Source organism: Colletotrichum navitas, assembly GCF_030913465.1.
Source record: "Colletotrichum navitas strain CBS 125086 chromosome Unknown LY79scaffold_18, whole genome shotgun sequence".
NCBI lineage: Eukaryota > Fungi > Ascomycota > Sordariomycetes > Glomerellales > Glomerellaceae > Colletotrichum > Colletotrichum navitas.
The window spans coordinates 436,905-451,842 of record NW_026850564.1 but is presented as its reverse complement, the minus strand read 5'-3'; the positions used below and the strand labels follow the sequence as shown (position 1 = coordinate 451,842).

The 14,938-nt window shown below is 56.3% G+C and overlaps 5 protein-coding genes across 5 annotated transcripts; 3 read left to right on the top strand and 2 right to left on the bottom strand.

Annotated features, from left to right (window-relative positions):
* Positions 1 to 1,802: 1,802 nt before the first annotated feature.
* On the top strand, positions 1,803 to 5,159 carry LY79DRAFT_512176 (uncharacterized protein; the record flags this gene model as incomplete). Its single annotated transcript, XM_060554341.1, has 7 exons — positions 1,803 to 2,548; positions 2,595 to 2,737; positions 2,790 to 2,878; positions 2,923 to 3,792; positions 3,839 to 4,154; positions 4,204 to 4,333; positions 4,382 to 5,159. 7 exons carry the CDS (start codon positions 1,803 to 1,805, stop codon positions 5,157 to 5,159), a joined length of 3,072 nt encoding a protein of 1,023 aa, XP_060415988.1.
* A 510-nt stretch (positions 5,160 to 5,669) lies between these two features.
* LY79DRAFT_668462 (uncharacterized protein) lies at positions 5,670 to 6,584 on the bottom strand (the record flags this gene model as incomplete). The annotated part of the gene is made up of 2 exons (XM_060563532.1): positions 5,670 to 6,069; positions 6,127 to 6,584. The coding sequence occupies 2 exons, from the start codon at positions 6,582 to 6,584 to the stop codon at positions 5,670 to 5,672; spliced, it is 858 nt and encodes a 285-aa protein (XP_060415987.1).
* Positions 6,563 to 7,527, top strand: LY79DRAFT_128696 (uncharacterized protein). Its single transcript, XM_060550828.1, has one exon. The coding sequence runs from the start codon at positions 6,860 to 6,862 to the stop codon at positions 7,394 to 7,396; it is 537 nt and encodes a 178-aa protein (XP_060415986.1). The 5' UTR covers positions 6,563 to 6,859; the 3' UTR covers positions 7,397 to 7,527.
* Positions 7,528 to 8,172: 645 nt separating this feature from the next.
* LY79DRAFT_548684 (uncharacterized protein) lies at positions 8,173 to 10,045 on the bottom strand. The gene has a single exon (XM_060557418.1). It carries the CDS (start codon positions 10,029 to 10,031, stop codon positions 9,465 to 9,467), a length of 567 nt encoding a protein of 188 aa, XP_060415985.1. The 5' UTR covers positions 10,032 to 10,045; the 3' UTR covers positions 8,173 to 9,464.
* Positions 10,046 to 10,924: 879 nt separating this feature from the next.
* Positions 10,925 to 14,145, top strand: LY79DRAFT_668461 (WSC domain-containing protein; the record flags this gene model as incomplete). The annotated part of the gene is made up of 2 exons (XM_060563531.1): positions 10,925 to 13,145; positions 13,199 to 14,145. The coding sequence occupies 2 exons, from the start codon at positions 10,925 to 10,927 to the stop codon at positions 14,143 to 14,145; spliced, it is 3,168 nt and encodes a 1,055-aa protein (XP_060415984.1).
* Between the last annotated feature and the right edge of the window lie 793 nt (positions 14,146 to 14,938).

Here is a 14,938-nt window from a genome sequence, read left to right as displayed (position 1 = left end):
TCTAGAAGCCGCAAAGATCGCGGGGTAGATCTATTGCGCTTATTGTTCGTGAACGGCGTCAGTGCAGATCTGGGAAGGAGTGTCCAAAGAGGTTATGTGATGCAGAAGCGTTGAATTCCAGGCCGAGTCAAATACCAAACGGAACTTTATAGCGATTGTCGTTGCCAATGAAGTTGAGAGTGTGCAAACGGGTGAACCGCCGTTAGTGGCTGTGTGAGGTAAGTGAGCCGTGAAACATTTACGTTTGCGACTCTAACCCCAAAGTTGCGACGATAACCCGCGGTCCCCGAGAGAGAGGGATAGTTTTGGATCCCGAACAATTTGCTTTGGTGAGATTCGGCGAGAAAGCAGTGACGAGAGGTAAGATCTGCCTAAGTTCGGAGGAAGCTTCTTCTGTCAGCGGGGCTATGCATTGCCTAGTGACGATTGCAGCATTTGGGTGCTTATTCACCAGAGTGGATCACCTGCTGTGGCTTGCCACGGAACCGTGACAAGTCGCTGACGTCGTTTTCAGGGTTGCAGGATGCAATTGCGGTGGGACTCCAAGAACATCCAAGACCATGATACTGAATGAGTTTGTTCTTCATGCTGTTACTTATCTCATCCGACATGTTGCCTTGCAGTCTTTGTTCCTGCAGCTGACGGATTTGCTCCGAGTTGACCCTTTCGGATGTCGTCAGCATGGCTATCAAATCTTCTCGAGGAAAATGCCTATTGGGCCGCAGGTCACAGGGCGCTATCGGGCGATGCTCCTCATGCACGTTGGTAAACGACCCCGCCATGCATAATTTGAGCATAAGGCACGTGGGCGAAAATTGTTGGCGAGGTAGGTGTCGAGTGAGTCTACAGACAAGCTGATATTGTCCCCCCCTGTCAACCCTGAGTACCGTGCACGATAACAGCGATAAACCTCATATCCTAAAGGCTGCAGGTTCAAATCTAGTTTTCTTAGATTTTTTTTTAATTCTAAAACAGCTCTGTTGGGGAGGGTTAGAATAGTACTAACCTACCCTGCTTCATACGCTGTGCTCTAGGTCAGGATAGGCTTAGAGTATCCCTTTTGTCTCTATTTTTTTTATCAAGAGTCTATAGACAAGCTGATAGTGTCCCCCCCTGTCAACCTGAGAGTACTGTGCACGATAACAGTGATAAATCTCATCCTAAAGGCTGCAGGTTCAAATCCAGTTCAAATCCAGTTTTCTTAGATTTTTTTTTTTTAATTCCAAAACAGCTCCGCCAGGGAGGGTTAGAATAGTACTAACCCACCCTGCTTCCTACGCTGCGCTCTGGGTCGGGATGGGCCAAGACCATCCCTTTTGCCTCTAAGATAGTTGTGTTATCACCTGAATCCACTGTCTGCTGGACTCTGCATACAGTGTGCACGGTACTCTCGGGCTGACAGGGGGGGACAATATCAGCTTGTCTGATTACTCCTGCCGGACTGTGACTCTAGATAAGATTCTTGACGATAAGAAAAGATAAGATATGGGCCAGCCACATTTGCCATTTGTATGTCAGTGAGATCCAGCCACACCCCGCCAACCCCCCCAGTGAGCTAGCTTACAACCAATCAGAAGCTGCAGCGTAAACTGCATCCCGCTTGAGGCTGCATCTTCACCGCGTTACTTGACACTTTCTTCCGCGGTTAAGTATGAGCTTGGCCTGTGCAACGCGATTTCCTATGCTCTCGACGCGTATCCTCGAATAGCCCCATCGAACCAATCAATCTCGACCGCCGCCGACCCTCCGACAGCTTTCTAGAGCATGATAGACCATTCGAACCACCTTCGCCTCCTTCCAGGATGAACTCTTTGTGGCCCTCGAGGCCTGTCAACGAGGGTGCCCCCGCTGAAAAGGAGTCCCCGCCGACCGGCGATGTCGCCGACGCCGTCGTTGCAGATGTCGGCCCCGATGCCAGCAACCCGCCCCCTCCACCTGCGGCACGGCCATCTCTGCAGAGGAACTCCTCTGCACCCTCCCCCGTCCCTGCGCTGGCACCAGACCCCCCAGCTCCGATGCCTCCCGCGCCCTCCGAACAACCGCAACCAACTGACTCGCTGTCACTATTGCAGCTGAGGCGAATCGTCGCCGAGTTCAGCCGCGGCGAACCTGTCGCCTACGATTTTGTCTACAACGATATGGGTTCGCACGACGAGGAGATAGACGAGTGGTTCGTGTACCAGTTCTGGCAGTGGGTGCGGCTAAACGCTGCCCAGAGGGCCTTCGAGTGGCAGTGGCAGCACGAGTATGACGTCCAGACGGCTTGGGAAGATACGGGACACCAGACCAGAGTCAAGTTCACGCAAGATGCCCTGGACAGTCTCCAAGTCAAGGACCCTGCACAACGTTCTGCGTCCATTGGAAAGGTTCTGTACTTGGTGCTGGGTCGATGGGGCGATACGTCCACTCCAGCTACAGTGGGTGATAGGCGGTCAGCCGCGAGCGCGACCCAGCTGGAAGCAATGCGATCGAGCATCACCTTTCTTACATCCCTGAACGGCATTGTCACCATATGGAAGGCCTTGCAAGACTGCTTCGATGTGTTTTGGTACGTTTTTCGGTTACAATGTTGCTCCTGCGACTAACCTGACCAGGTCGGACGACCCTCGACTGGTGCAGCCCGGTGGTGCTCAAGAGGCCCAGGATGAGCTCATCAACCTAATGACAATCATGTATGTCATCATCCAGGAGGCATTGAGTTTCCCGAAGGAGCTCGAAATTACAAGATCTGAACTTCGTGAGCATACGTTGGCGGCATGTGCAAGGGGCTACGGCTAACCTTATATTAGTTTGTCTGAAGCCCGGTCTGGTCGACTTCATGTCTCTAGCAGCCTCCAAGCTGCGTTGGGACGATGGCAACTTGATGCCATCCAGCCAGGTATAATCGCCGACACCGTGGATGACTCTGGCTAATTCTCCTAGATCTTTCTACTGTTCTGGAAAACCATTCTCCTGGTCTTTGGTGGTACGCAGGAAATAGACGAAGTCAAGAAGGCCACAAGTGAATCCCCCAACGCGAAATCCAAGGACGTCATCACCGCGTCGCCCTTGGATTACCATGTGTTTCGACAAGAACTCACCTCGAAGTACCCGGCCTACGTGCCGCCGAGAACCCTCATCCCTCTCGAGCCGGAGAACACAACCCTCCTGCCACCTCTGCCTAACCATCCCACCAGGACAAGTGCAGCGATGGGATTCGTACCGGGACCACCCAACCCGCAAAGTAGCGGTGCCTCTATCCTGCACCAGCCGGTTCACATCGCGACACCTGCCCCTTCACCACCTCCGTCTCCTGGTGTTGGAGGCAAGGGCGGTAAGAAACAAAACTATCAGACGAATCAGAATTTTCCATTCATGTATCCACCTCTGGATGCTACAAGCAACAGCGCCGGAGGTAAAGGCGGGGCTGGGTTACAAGAACTACTTGTCGGACGCCGATGGGAGGGAAGTGACATCCCCGCGTCCATTCTGGAGGCAGGCGAACTATTCTCCAAGCGAGTTCGCACGACTCGCGCGACACGCCAGCTCTGGAGAGAACGCGAGAGCTTCCTGAAATTCGAGAGAGGATGGGAAGCAGACGATAGTGACGACGACGACGTTGACGATCTCGACCTTGAAGGGCTAAGCCTGGAAGAGAAGCAAGAAATTGCTGCGCTCAAGGCCGAGACGAGAGCCGAGGAACGTAGGGAAGCACAGCTTTCGATGCGAGAACCAGAAATCGACTGCGGACCTGCCGCAGAAAAAGTGAACGAGGAGGTCAAGCGTCGGCTACTTGCCGTCGAGAGCTTCTACGTGGGTAAACCAGAACCCTAAGTGGACTTGGCTAACTTCTCTACAGAAGGAGTCTCTTCCTCACCTGCAGTCGCTCGTGATCGTCCTCCTGAGGCCGATCCTCCTGAACGTCACTGCTGTCTTGTCGCAGCCTGCCGCAGCACAACAGCACCCGAGTATGGCTGGCAGAGGGGCCAACGGCATGAACGGCGGCCCCGGGCCCAATCGGCAACAGCAATCCCAGGACCCTTCGGCACAGCCGGGTCCTCCTGAACCCCCCGAGATGACCCCCGAGGAAGTGGATGCCGCGAGGTCCCGAGAGATCACCACCAAAGCCATAACGGCCATCTTGCTCCTTCTGCTGAAGTGGCTTAGAGTCTCGCGTACGTAGCACTGGTTGGTGTTGCGAGGCGCATGCTGACGAAGGCCCAGACGTTCTCAAATTCGAGTACATGACGCAGCTTCTGCTCGACTCTAATTACCTCCCGCTAGTCCTCAAGCTATTTGCGCACCAGGATGTCCAACAAGTGGTGGACAGCAAGACGGACAGGCTCGAGAACAGGTACGTGCGAACTCAGGGTGCCCCTACGATTCAAGCTGACTTATCTAGCTTCTTTCACTTCTGCAACCTACGATCGAAGTTCAAGGACAAGCCGCCGGTCCAGGCGGAGCCCGAGGAAGAGAGCGAAGACGAAGCAGCGCCTCCGCCCATTAAGAGGAGGCGGTCACCACCTCGGGCAACCACGGCGGCAACGCGCGACAGCGACGATAGTGCTAAGCTCGAGGGGCAAGCTGCGGTGCGGCCCGAAGTCGACGAGCTCGGATACCCCGTCAACGACCTGCCAGCCGAGCCGATCACCGACTTCTCGAGAAGAAACTTCTTCTCCCTCATCAACTACCTCCGGATCATGCAGAAGATTTGCAAACACAAGGCCCACCGAAACCTCCTCCTGGTGCAGTACAAGTCGGCCAACATCCTCCGCAAGTCACTCAAGATTCCCCAGCCAGAACTCCGACTTTACACCTTGAAGCTGTTCAAGAACCAGGTGCCATACTGTGGCCGCAAGTGGCGGCAGAGCAACATGCGCGTCATTACGGCGGTGTACCTCCACTGCCGGCCCGAGCTGCGCGACGAATGGTTGGCAGGGAGCGACGTCGATGCCGAGGTCGACTCGGCGCTGCCGCTGGAGCAGGCGTTGCGCAGCCTGACGCATTGGTACAACGTGCACAGGTATCCCGAAAAGATCGCCGTCGAGCTGCGAACCGCCCTGCGGGAGGAGCAGGACTTCTTCACGAGGGAGCTGGAGAAGCTGGACATGAACTGGGCGGACGTGGGAGCCGAAGACGGCGCAAACAGTGAGTGGGACGAGGCGGCCGGCTGGCGGTGACAAGATCCTGCTGTATGCGTTTGACGAGGTTTGCTGACCACTGGCCAAGTGTCCGGTTTAGGTTACTGAACCCTTCGGGTCGGGAAAGGGGCCCTGAGGTGGCATGTTTTGAAGCCCCTCGGATGTGGGCGGAAGTTTGCCCTCTCACATCACCGGTTCTAAACGTAGCCCACAGCTGCCGCCATCGCTGGTCGAACACGGCTGTGGAACGTTTGCGTGCTAGTATTCGTCACCCAGCCTGTATCACGCTCAATCTGCTGATGACGCTCACAATACCGCTGCCCTTCGTAATCTCGAGATGTTGATGTGTATCGTCAGACAATGATCATATGATTCACGACTACCAAACTAGCAAAAGCTGTTGATTAACCTACGCGACATGCAAGACTCCTTTAATCCCTGGGTATATATCCGTCCTTGGTTGGTGCCATTAGTGTTTTCACATTCGTATTACCAAATTTCTAGTTTCTTCCTTTGATACTCGTTTTGCGTTCCACTCAACAAGTGTATTTAGACTCTATCATAGACACCGTCATTGTACTGGTAGTTGCTGGGCGGGTGAGTGGTGCCAGTGGTGCCAGTAGTGCCAGTCTCCTGGCCGTGGTTGTAGCCGTTGATGCCGTTAGTGGCGTAAGCGCCCTCGTATTTGGGGTATGCCGGATCATGTCCGACAGCGGTGGTGTCGGTGGCATAGCTGGGGCGGACCTGGTCGGGGCTGGTATGCATCGGCAGAGCATTCTCGTTGGTCTCGGGGACGGGACGCTTGCCGCGACGGAATCTGCTGAAGAAGCCGGGCTTGGCGCCGGATCCAGAGGTGTAGTTATTCTTGGGGCTGGGGCCAAAGCGCTTTTCCTTGTTGTGGTGGCGGGCAAGGGCGACCTCGACGAGGATGGAGAGGATGAAGAAGATTCTAAGGGAGGGTCAGCACCAACATTGTGATCATCGTTGCCGGGGGAGGAAGACTTACATTGCAATGATGGAGACGGCGAAGCAGGCGGACTGCAGCTTGCAAGCGGTACGCAGGCTGGGGAGGTGCGTCCAGCCCTCGTTGCCAGTGTTGGTAGGCTCGCCGTCGGCGGGGCCGTCGCCAAAGGGCGTGTGGACATTACCAGAGCAAGAGCTGGCGCCGCTGCGGTTGGCTACGGCGACATAGATGAAGGCGCCGATGAAGGCGACATCGATGACAATGGCAATGAAGGAGGTGAAGGAGCGGCCGGCGAGGCAGCACAAGAGGAGCAGGCCTGCGAGAGTGTAAAGAACCGCGGCGCCAGAGATGCCTTCGACGGCGCGAATGGAATTGCCGATTGGGAGAGAGTGGTTGTGCAGGGTTGCGAGGAAGTAGGAGAATATGCCGAGGATGATGATCGAGCAGCCTAGCTGTACGCCGCGGATGAACCACTGGAGGAATTTCAAGGCGAAGCCCATGATCACGGATTGCGGTCAAGGGTACTACTTTGGGTTTGTTTAGTTGGATACGTAACTTCTCTTGACGTTGGTCTGAACAGAGATGGGCAAAGATGAAAGGTCGCTCGTGGTCGGGCTGTCACCTGCCTTGGAAAGGTGTTTGACAGGCTGGATGAACGGGTGGGATGGGGGGTAGAGTCGAGATCGTCGAACAGGGACGGTCGAGACCCTTAATACTCGGAAAGAAAGCAGGCCAAGAAACAGGGCTGCCTCCCCATGTATGTCGGTATTAATGAATGGTTTCCTCTGTCTGCCGATCCCTCATTGCTTGGATCGTGGCAAGATACGAGCGTTTCCTGTTCGGTCCAAGTCCAGGGATCTCTAGTGCATTTTTCTTGGCCAGCTGTTTATTCCATGAACAGCTTCCCCTCCCTTCACCACACAGACTACCCAGTCCAAAGTCAATGGAGGGGCGATGGGGAATGACGGAGAACGGGCGTCAAGTCTTCGGACGGGCCGCTGCTTGCGGTTTGATGACGAACGTTGTGGCTGAATGGAACCCCTCCCACCCACAGCCTCGACCGGGGTATGATGTCAGATGTCTTGGAGGGGCATCTGCTGACTTCATTGGACCGGGCAGAGGACGGGTTCTCCATGTACCTGTCACGGCCACAATACAAGTGTGGCTTCGCTGGGCAGATGATTGGGGGTCGGGATCGGCCTGCTCCTGGGGTTTTCCCATTTTAACTCTCTGTTTCCTTCGCTGGTGGTCCATACCGGTAGTCCACTGTCCAGGTTTCTTCGAGTGGGCCACGGCAAGCACGGGAAGCTAGGCCAAGGGTCAGTTCAGCAGGTTGGCTGCGGGTTGAATAAGGTGTTACGGCTGAAAAACACAGTCTCCCACACCTGGATGCTTCAAAACGGACATCGTTTAGAAGGGGGCAGAGTTTCCAGCTCTTCTAGGATACTCCGCTTTGACCATTTCTAGGCCCAGGAGGGTTTCGGTTCATGACAACTTCCGGTGGAGGTTTTGTTTCTCCTTTTTTTCCTTTTTCCAAGGACCGACTCAAGCTACCCGGAATGCCCACATCATGATTAACCGTCGTGGGTACGGAACATGTTTTTCAAATCGAAACCCCATCCGACCCGCCGGATTCGGTTCTGGTCTCGTTCGGCCAGCGTTAGAGCGAGATTCAGAGTGCAAGGTGTACGCGTCGTTCTGGGTAGCGGCATGCCTCGGTTTAAACCGTCAGGTCCCTGCCGGTCGACGAAGATCCTTGGGGGGCTAGAGCCAACTGCAGGGCCGGGCCTTTCCATGAGAGTCATGATCTAATCAATACGCAACGATCGCACTCTTTGTCCGTCAGGTTTCGTCCAAAGATGTCTCTCCTCACGGTGCCAGGTTCTTGTGGATTTTACGCAGGCCCAGGCCATTGCTTCTCCTTGCATCTGTCGGGGTTTCTCCACGGACAAAGGAAGAATTAGTGTTTGAAACTCACGTGATGGTCTGCAAGTAGGCTGTGTGTCAGCAGAATACCGAAAAAGAGCGAAGAGCTAGCGGCCTGGCGTCATACGGATAGAGAAAAGACAATAGACAATAGTCAACAGTGTGCGTGCTTCCCTCCCCGTTTGTCTCGGAGTCAGGCTGCCGAGTCGCCGTAACTAGACGTCAAGCTGCATTTGGCTGTCTCATACTAGGCGCATTATGTCATTGCCTTCAAGCACAGCTCAGTTGTAGACGTCGTAGCGGTTGGGTCACGGCCGGGAAGCGGTGGATGGTCCGCGTTCCTTCACTCTCGTCATACCTGCTCGCCCCGAGAATGCCGGTCGTTCAAAGGTACGATTGCCAAGTTAAAGTCGCCTGCTGTGAACACGTATTGCCCTGTATGGGACTGCCTCTGAAGAGCTAGCGTTCATGGTTGGGGCGTCTGTGCAGCGGGCGTTCGGGTGGCTGCAGGAAGCTGTCATGGTTTTCTGGGAAGATCGAGCATTTGATTGCTGTGTCCGGGCCGTACCAGTACGCTGTGAATTACACGGAATGCCATATCGGCGATCCGACCCGAGACTAACGCGGCAACTCCGGGGATGGGCGATCGGCCGGCCCCGCATCTATCGGGACAGGCACCGAGCTTCCGGTCCCTGTCGTCCACGAAAGCCCAACTCTGAGGAGCTGATGGATATGCACTGCAGCGCTCTGTAAGATGGAATGGCGATTCCCATAGCCACGACGTTGAGAAGACAATTTTCATGCCAAGGACGTCAAGCACTTCACATAACGTACAACGTCGGACCGCGGAACAGCGCATTCGAACATGAGTCGGCGGTCGGCTTCCCGTACAACTGGGTTGTGACAAGCTAGCCACAGAACCCTGATTATGGCCCTCTTTATGCTCCTCTCTGTGTACCCACGGCAGCGGAATGTTTCGCATGGCTAAGCCTGGGGTGTCTCCATTCAGCCTTATCGTCCGCGGGTTGGCCATGCTGTCGGGTTTTGGTCGGTCGGAAAGTCGTAAAGTCGTTCTTTGTCTTGTCGTGCGATTCCGAACAACACAACCGTTGGCGACTCGAAACGCAAAACCGCGGGGGTTTCCGATCCCCCATAGTGTAATAGGCAATCTGCCACTCCAGCAGCCCCTTTATCTCTTCATTTTCCCTAACAGGACGGAAAACGCTAGTTCGTTTCCACTAGCAAAAGCCACGCTTTGGTCGCCTTGACAATCAATTGCGGTGGCGTCCCCATCCGCAATTTGGCCATTGCCTCGATCGGATGCTCTTCTGACAGACGCCTCATGCATGCGATGGCTGCAGGCCTATCTTTCAGCTTTGTCCGATTTTAGCCGGGCTCCGGTTGCAAGAAAGAACGGGGTGGTGGTTGACAGTACAATGGCGCCTTGGCAACGATTATGCGTGTAGTAACAGCAGATGAGCCTCCCTTTTCAGACTGACAGCGCGTGATGAAGCGAGAGCGGTCGCCCGGAGACTGGTGATGGAGGAGGCTCGACGGATGGCCATATGCGCGAACGAATCCTGGCGTTGTTTGGTTGGATACCAGAATCCAGTCGGCGGATCAGGCTGCGAGATGCCGTTGAAGCCGGTTTTGCCGCGATACCGTGGACCAAGACGTCTGTGTCCTCGTCCTCGCCAGAGGTGGTATCCACAAGGTCTCTGCAGCGAGTGCATTCGCGTATGCTGTAAGATTGGCAAACGGATGCAGGTATTCGTGTCAGCAGATGCACAACGTTGACATGGCATCAATAGTTTGTTGTCGCGCAGGAGAGAGCAGGCCAGGGCCAGAGCGGGCATCTCACCAACCAGGCCCCCCCACCTCCCATAAGGTAGGTAGGTACGGATGACTACTGCGTCCCGAAGGTCCCTCCCCGTGGCAAAGGCACCTACTGGATTGGACGTGTCTCCCAGCGACTGCAAGGGTCTGCTGCTTGTCAATATGCAATCTACCCCTAGACGCATCGCTGGGCAATCCCACTGCATAATCGTTTTCGAGGGTATCTCGAACCAACCCAACTGAGGTTAATCGAGGTAAGCGTAGCTCAGGGGCAGGGGGGTTGTACCCCGGCACCCCTGGATTAGTCTGCTCCCACCCACAATTGCGGCTGGCGCCCAAAACAGCCACAACAACGCTCGCGGCCAACCACAACTCTCGGATTGCGATCTAATGTGAAGGCGGCACTAACTCGGAATGGGAAAGAGGGGATCTGGGCTGGCCTCCTTGACCACCTTAACCAAAAATACGAAGTCTCACGTCTCTTTCTCTCTATTCCTACCAGGCAGGTATCGACGGTGCACCCACACCCCACACTCGTTCACTTGCTGACTCCCACGATGGTGACCAGTAACCACCAGCCCTTGGTCTGCTCCGCCATCACCACCGGCCGCTAGTCGCCCTCAGGGAACGCTACCCTTGCCGGCCATTAAACTTCTCATGTCTGCCCAGACCTGCCCACAATGCCTAGATCGCCCGTCTTTGCGCTATCGTACGCGGTCAATGCCTCGTCGTCGCCACGGGCCCGCCACGCCCCGTCTACTCGCCGAATTTGCTGCTGCATGGAGCCTCCTGATCCCTATGTTAGGCCAGGCCGTCGTAGTTGTGCGTGACTTTTCTGGCACCATGCCTCACATATCTAACGGCGAGCACCCCGCCTCGTCTCTCCTTCTTGCTTCATCCCCATTCTTCTCTCCTGTTGTGACTGCTCAGTTCTCTTTAGGCATACCTGCCTTGTCGGTGCCCCAACCCCAAGGTCGATCCGTTTACTTGGATGACCTAGTCCCTCGCTTGCACCCGTGTTGGTAATCCCTCACTACCGTCGATCCTCGAAAGTTCCAAGGCTTAGTATATCGGCATCATGAGGGTAGTCTCGTCTTTACTGCTGGGCCTTCTGGGCCTAGCATGCCAGGTCCACGCCGACCCGACATGGCCATCGGATGTCGACGAGTTGGAAGAGATCATGTATCAGATGTTCAACGCAAGGTCACGAAAGTTCGCCGATGCCGTCTTTCCCTGCAACAAAGAAACCAACGGTGTCGGCCGCCAGACTGCGGCCGAATGGCTAAGGACCGCCTTTCACGACATGGCACCGGCCAACGTAGCAGGCCCTGGGACCGGCGGCTTAGACGCGTCGATTCAGTACGAGCTCGCAGTAGGCGGAGAGAACGCTGGCCCTGGCTTCGCATCTTCGATGACCTTCTTCAACCCTTACCTGACCCGCAAGAGCAGCATGTCGGACCTGATTGCCCTCGGAGTGTACGCCTCCGTGCTGTCTTGCAACGGCCCCTCGATCGACTATCGTTCTGGACGCATCGACGCGACCGTCAAAGGCCCCACCGGCGTGCCGCAGCCCGGAAACGTCATCCAGATCTTCACACAGCAGTTTAGCCGCATGGGTTTTACGCCCCAGGAGATGGTTCAGGTGACGGCCTGCGGCCATACCATTGGCGGTGTGCACTCGGCCGAGAACCCGAGCATCGTCCCTCCCGGCACTTTTGCGAACGGGATGGCACCCATGGATACGACAAACGGCGTCTTCGACAACAAGGTTGTCACCGAGTACCTCGACGGCACCACAAAGAATCCTCTCGTCTTCACGATGGGCAACGGTCGCAGCCAGAACTCCGACTTCAAGGTCTTCAACTCCGACAACGCGACGATGAGAGCCATGGCTGACAGTGCCGTCTTCAAATCCGCCTGCAAGACCGTGCTCGAGAAGATGGTCAACGTCGTGCCATCCAGCGTCACGCTCACCGATCCCATTAAGCCCTACACGGTCAAGCCGGTTGACCTTCAGCTCTCGCTCGCCTCGCCCTCCACCATCCAGCTTCAAGGCGCCATCCGCATCCGAACCACCGAGATACCCTTGGATACCATTGCGAGCCTGACCATCAACTACAAGACCCGGGACGGGAGCTCCACTTGCGGTTCTAGCAGCTGCGCCTTCACTCTCTCGGTCCTGGGCATCTCTAGAGGGTTGGAAGACAACTTTGCCTGGTACCCCATCAGTCAGACTTTCCCTGTCAACACTGGCATCTCGTCCTTCACCGTCACAATCAATAAGAATGACGGCTCGAGCACGCTTTTCAACAACAACGGCAATGGGTACCCTCTGCAGGATGCCATCTTCCTCCAACCGCTCCAGAGTTGCCTGCAGCAATCTGCTGGCGACGCTACCTTTGTCGTCGCAGTCCGCAACGATAGAGCGTCACTTCCGGTCAAGGTGGAGATCTCGTACAAGACGACGCAAACGAACAGTGTCGTGCCTTTGTTGAACAAGATGACTGTCGACATGGTCAACGGAAGCTGCCAGGGCAGCTATACATTTTTCACCGTTAACACCAATATCCCCGGCGGTCTGAGTCCCGAGTCTACCATGGATTTTATCAGCGGAGAGGGCGCATCAGCCGAGGTTGACTCGTTCAAGAAGGCCAACACCATCGGAGGTACTTGCCAGGCGTGGTCAGGGGGGTCGACCACCTGCAACAGTGTCACCGCCCCTGCCATTCCCACTTCGACGACCGCCTCGGCCTCCGGCACCTCCAGTGCGGCTCCCACGGCCACGCTGTACCACCGGGAGACCATGGGCGGGTACAAGCTCGTGTCTTGCTGGACCGAGGCCTCGGGCGGCCGGGCCCTCACCGGCGCCGCCTTCGCCTACGACGGCATGACTCTGGACAGCTGCATGGCGAACTGCACCGGATTCGACTACTGGGGCACCGAGTATGGACGCGAATGCTACTGCGGCAACTCCCTGGCCCCCTCCGCCACTTCTGCCCCTTTGACCGACTGCAGCATGCAGTGCTCCGGCGACTCGACGCAGTACTGTGGAGCCGGCGACCGCATCGAGCTCTACTCGACCACGGCCACGCGCAGCACCAGCTCGACGGCCGCCCCGACGGCAACCCTTGCTCACATCAACGCCATCGGCAAGTATTCTCTCGTGGGATGCCAGACGGAGGCCGATGGCGGCCGCGCTCTGCAAGCCGCTCAGACTGCTAGCGACGACATGACCCTCGACAAATGTGCCGCGTTCTGCTCCGACTACACCTTTTTTGGCACCGAGTATGGTCGCGAATGTGAGTGTGATGTGAGATTCTTGCGATGAGACAAGCGGCTAATCCGAGTCCAGGCTACTGCGGCAATGAACTACAATCCACCAGCATGACTGCCCCGTTGACCGAGTGCAACATGAAGTGTGCCGGCAACCCGTACCAGTACTGCGGCGACGGCAACCGCCTTGAGCTGTACAAAGTCAGCAGTTCGTCTCCCACGATGGCCACGACGACGTCCTCCGTCACGTCTTCCGCCGCGTTCACAGGTGCAGTTTCAGGCAGCCAAGCCGAGCCCTCGGTCACTTCAGCTACGAACTCATCCCAGACGTCGTCGGATCCCGCAACCTCCAGCAGCGCAGTATCCGCCACCAATACCTCAAGCTCGACAAGCACCGTCCCTACCCTGGCTCAAAAACCCACCATCTCCCCTTTCGCCTTGGTGGGTTGCTGGACGGAAGGCAACGGAGTGCGGGCTTTGAGCCAAAAGAGCTACGCCTCCGGTGACAACATGACGCTCGAGTACTGTGCGTCCTTCTGCTCGGACTACAAGTACTTTGGAACGGAGTACGGCAGCGAATGCTACTGCGGCGACTTCCGCGCGGCGTCCAGCTCCGAGGCCCCCCTGGCAGACTGTGCCATGACCTGCAGCGGCAACCAGTACGAGTACTGTGGCGCAGGCAACAGGCTGACGCTGTACCAATCCGACAAGCAAGTTGGCGAACCCGCCCAGCCGGCCACCGTCGGGGCGTACACGTTCCTGGGATGCCGCACCGAGCCCGCACAGGGCGGACGCGCCTTGGATGCCAAGGGCACCGCCTCGGACGAGATGACGAACGAGGCGTGCGCGGCTTTCTGCGACGGCTACACTTACTTCGGCACGGAATACGGAGGCGAGTGCTACTGCGGCAACGCACTGCCGGAGACATCCCTCGAGGCGCCGGCGAGCGACTGTAGCATGTTCTGCACGGGGTCCGACACCGAGTACTGCGGTAACGGCAACCGCCTGTCGGTATATCAGAAGTAATGAGAAGGGGGGGGGGTGGGGGGGGTCAAAAGGCTAGGAAGGCGTTGGCGTCCAATCATTGGATTTTCTTCTAGTGGCGCGCACCTGCAACCAACCAACCGTTCGAGACTATGAAATGATGATAGGCAAAGGCTGTAGACAATCGTGATGGTACCCTTTACTTCGGCATATATTTCAGCCGGTTGTTTAGATAATATATTCATAACAAGACAAACATATCGCTATAGGCTATGCGGAAAGGCCTCGCTCGGCGCCAGAGTATTGATGAACCGAGATGCTCGTGTCCCCAAGCCCTACTGCCCCAAGACGCAATCGACTGACTGACCGCGCTCGACGGGATCGTTGTTCCCTGTGGACCAAGAGATCCATCTGCCCAGACGCCGTTCAACGCCGAAGCCCGGACGTCGCCACCTGCTTGCTGCCGAACTTGCGGCTACGCTTGCTTTGCCAATCGACGTCATCAACCGTCCCTTTCGGTTGATCACGGCACCCGGGGACGTTCGGAACTATTCTTCGGCGGTAGTGACACACGTCGGACCGGGAAGTCCCCCTCCCCATCCATGATGTTCGTGACACAGATATCCCGGACCGAATGGTGAGAAGGGGGGGGGGAGGGGGTCAGAACAATGCCGGATTTCCCAAGGGGCCACCAAGCCCGGCCCCTCCATCAAGCGAGATGGGCAAGGGAGTAAACAGAAGTTACACATGGTCCTTTCGGTTTTTTCTTTCGTTAAAGCGTAGAGCAGACGGGCAAAGCAGTGTACACGCTTCCGAACCCATGCCCGCAAAGGCC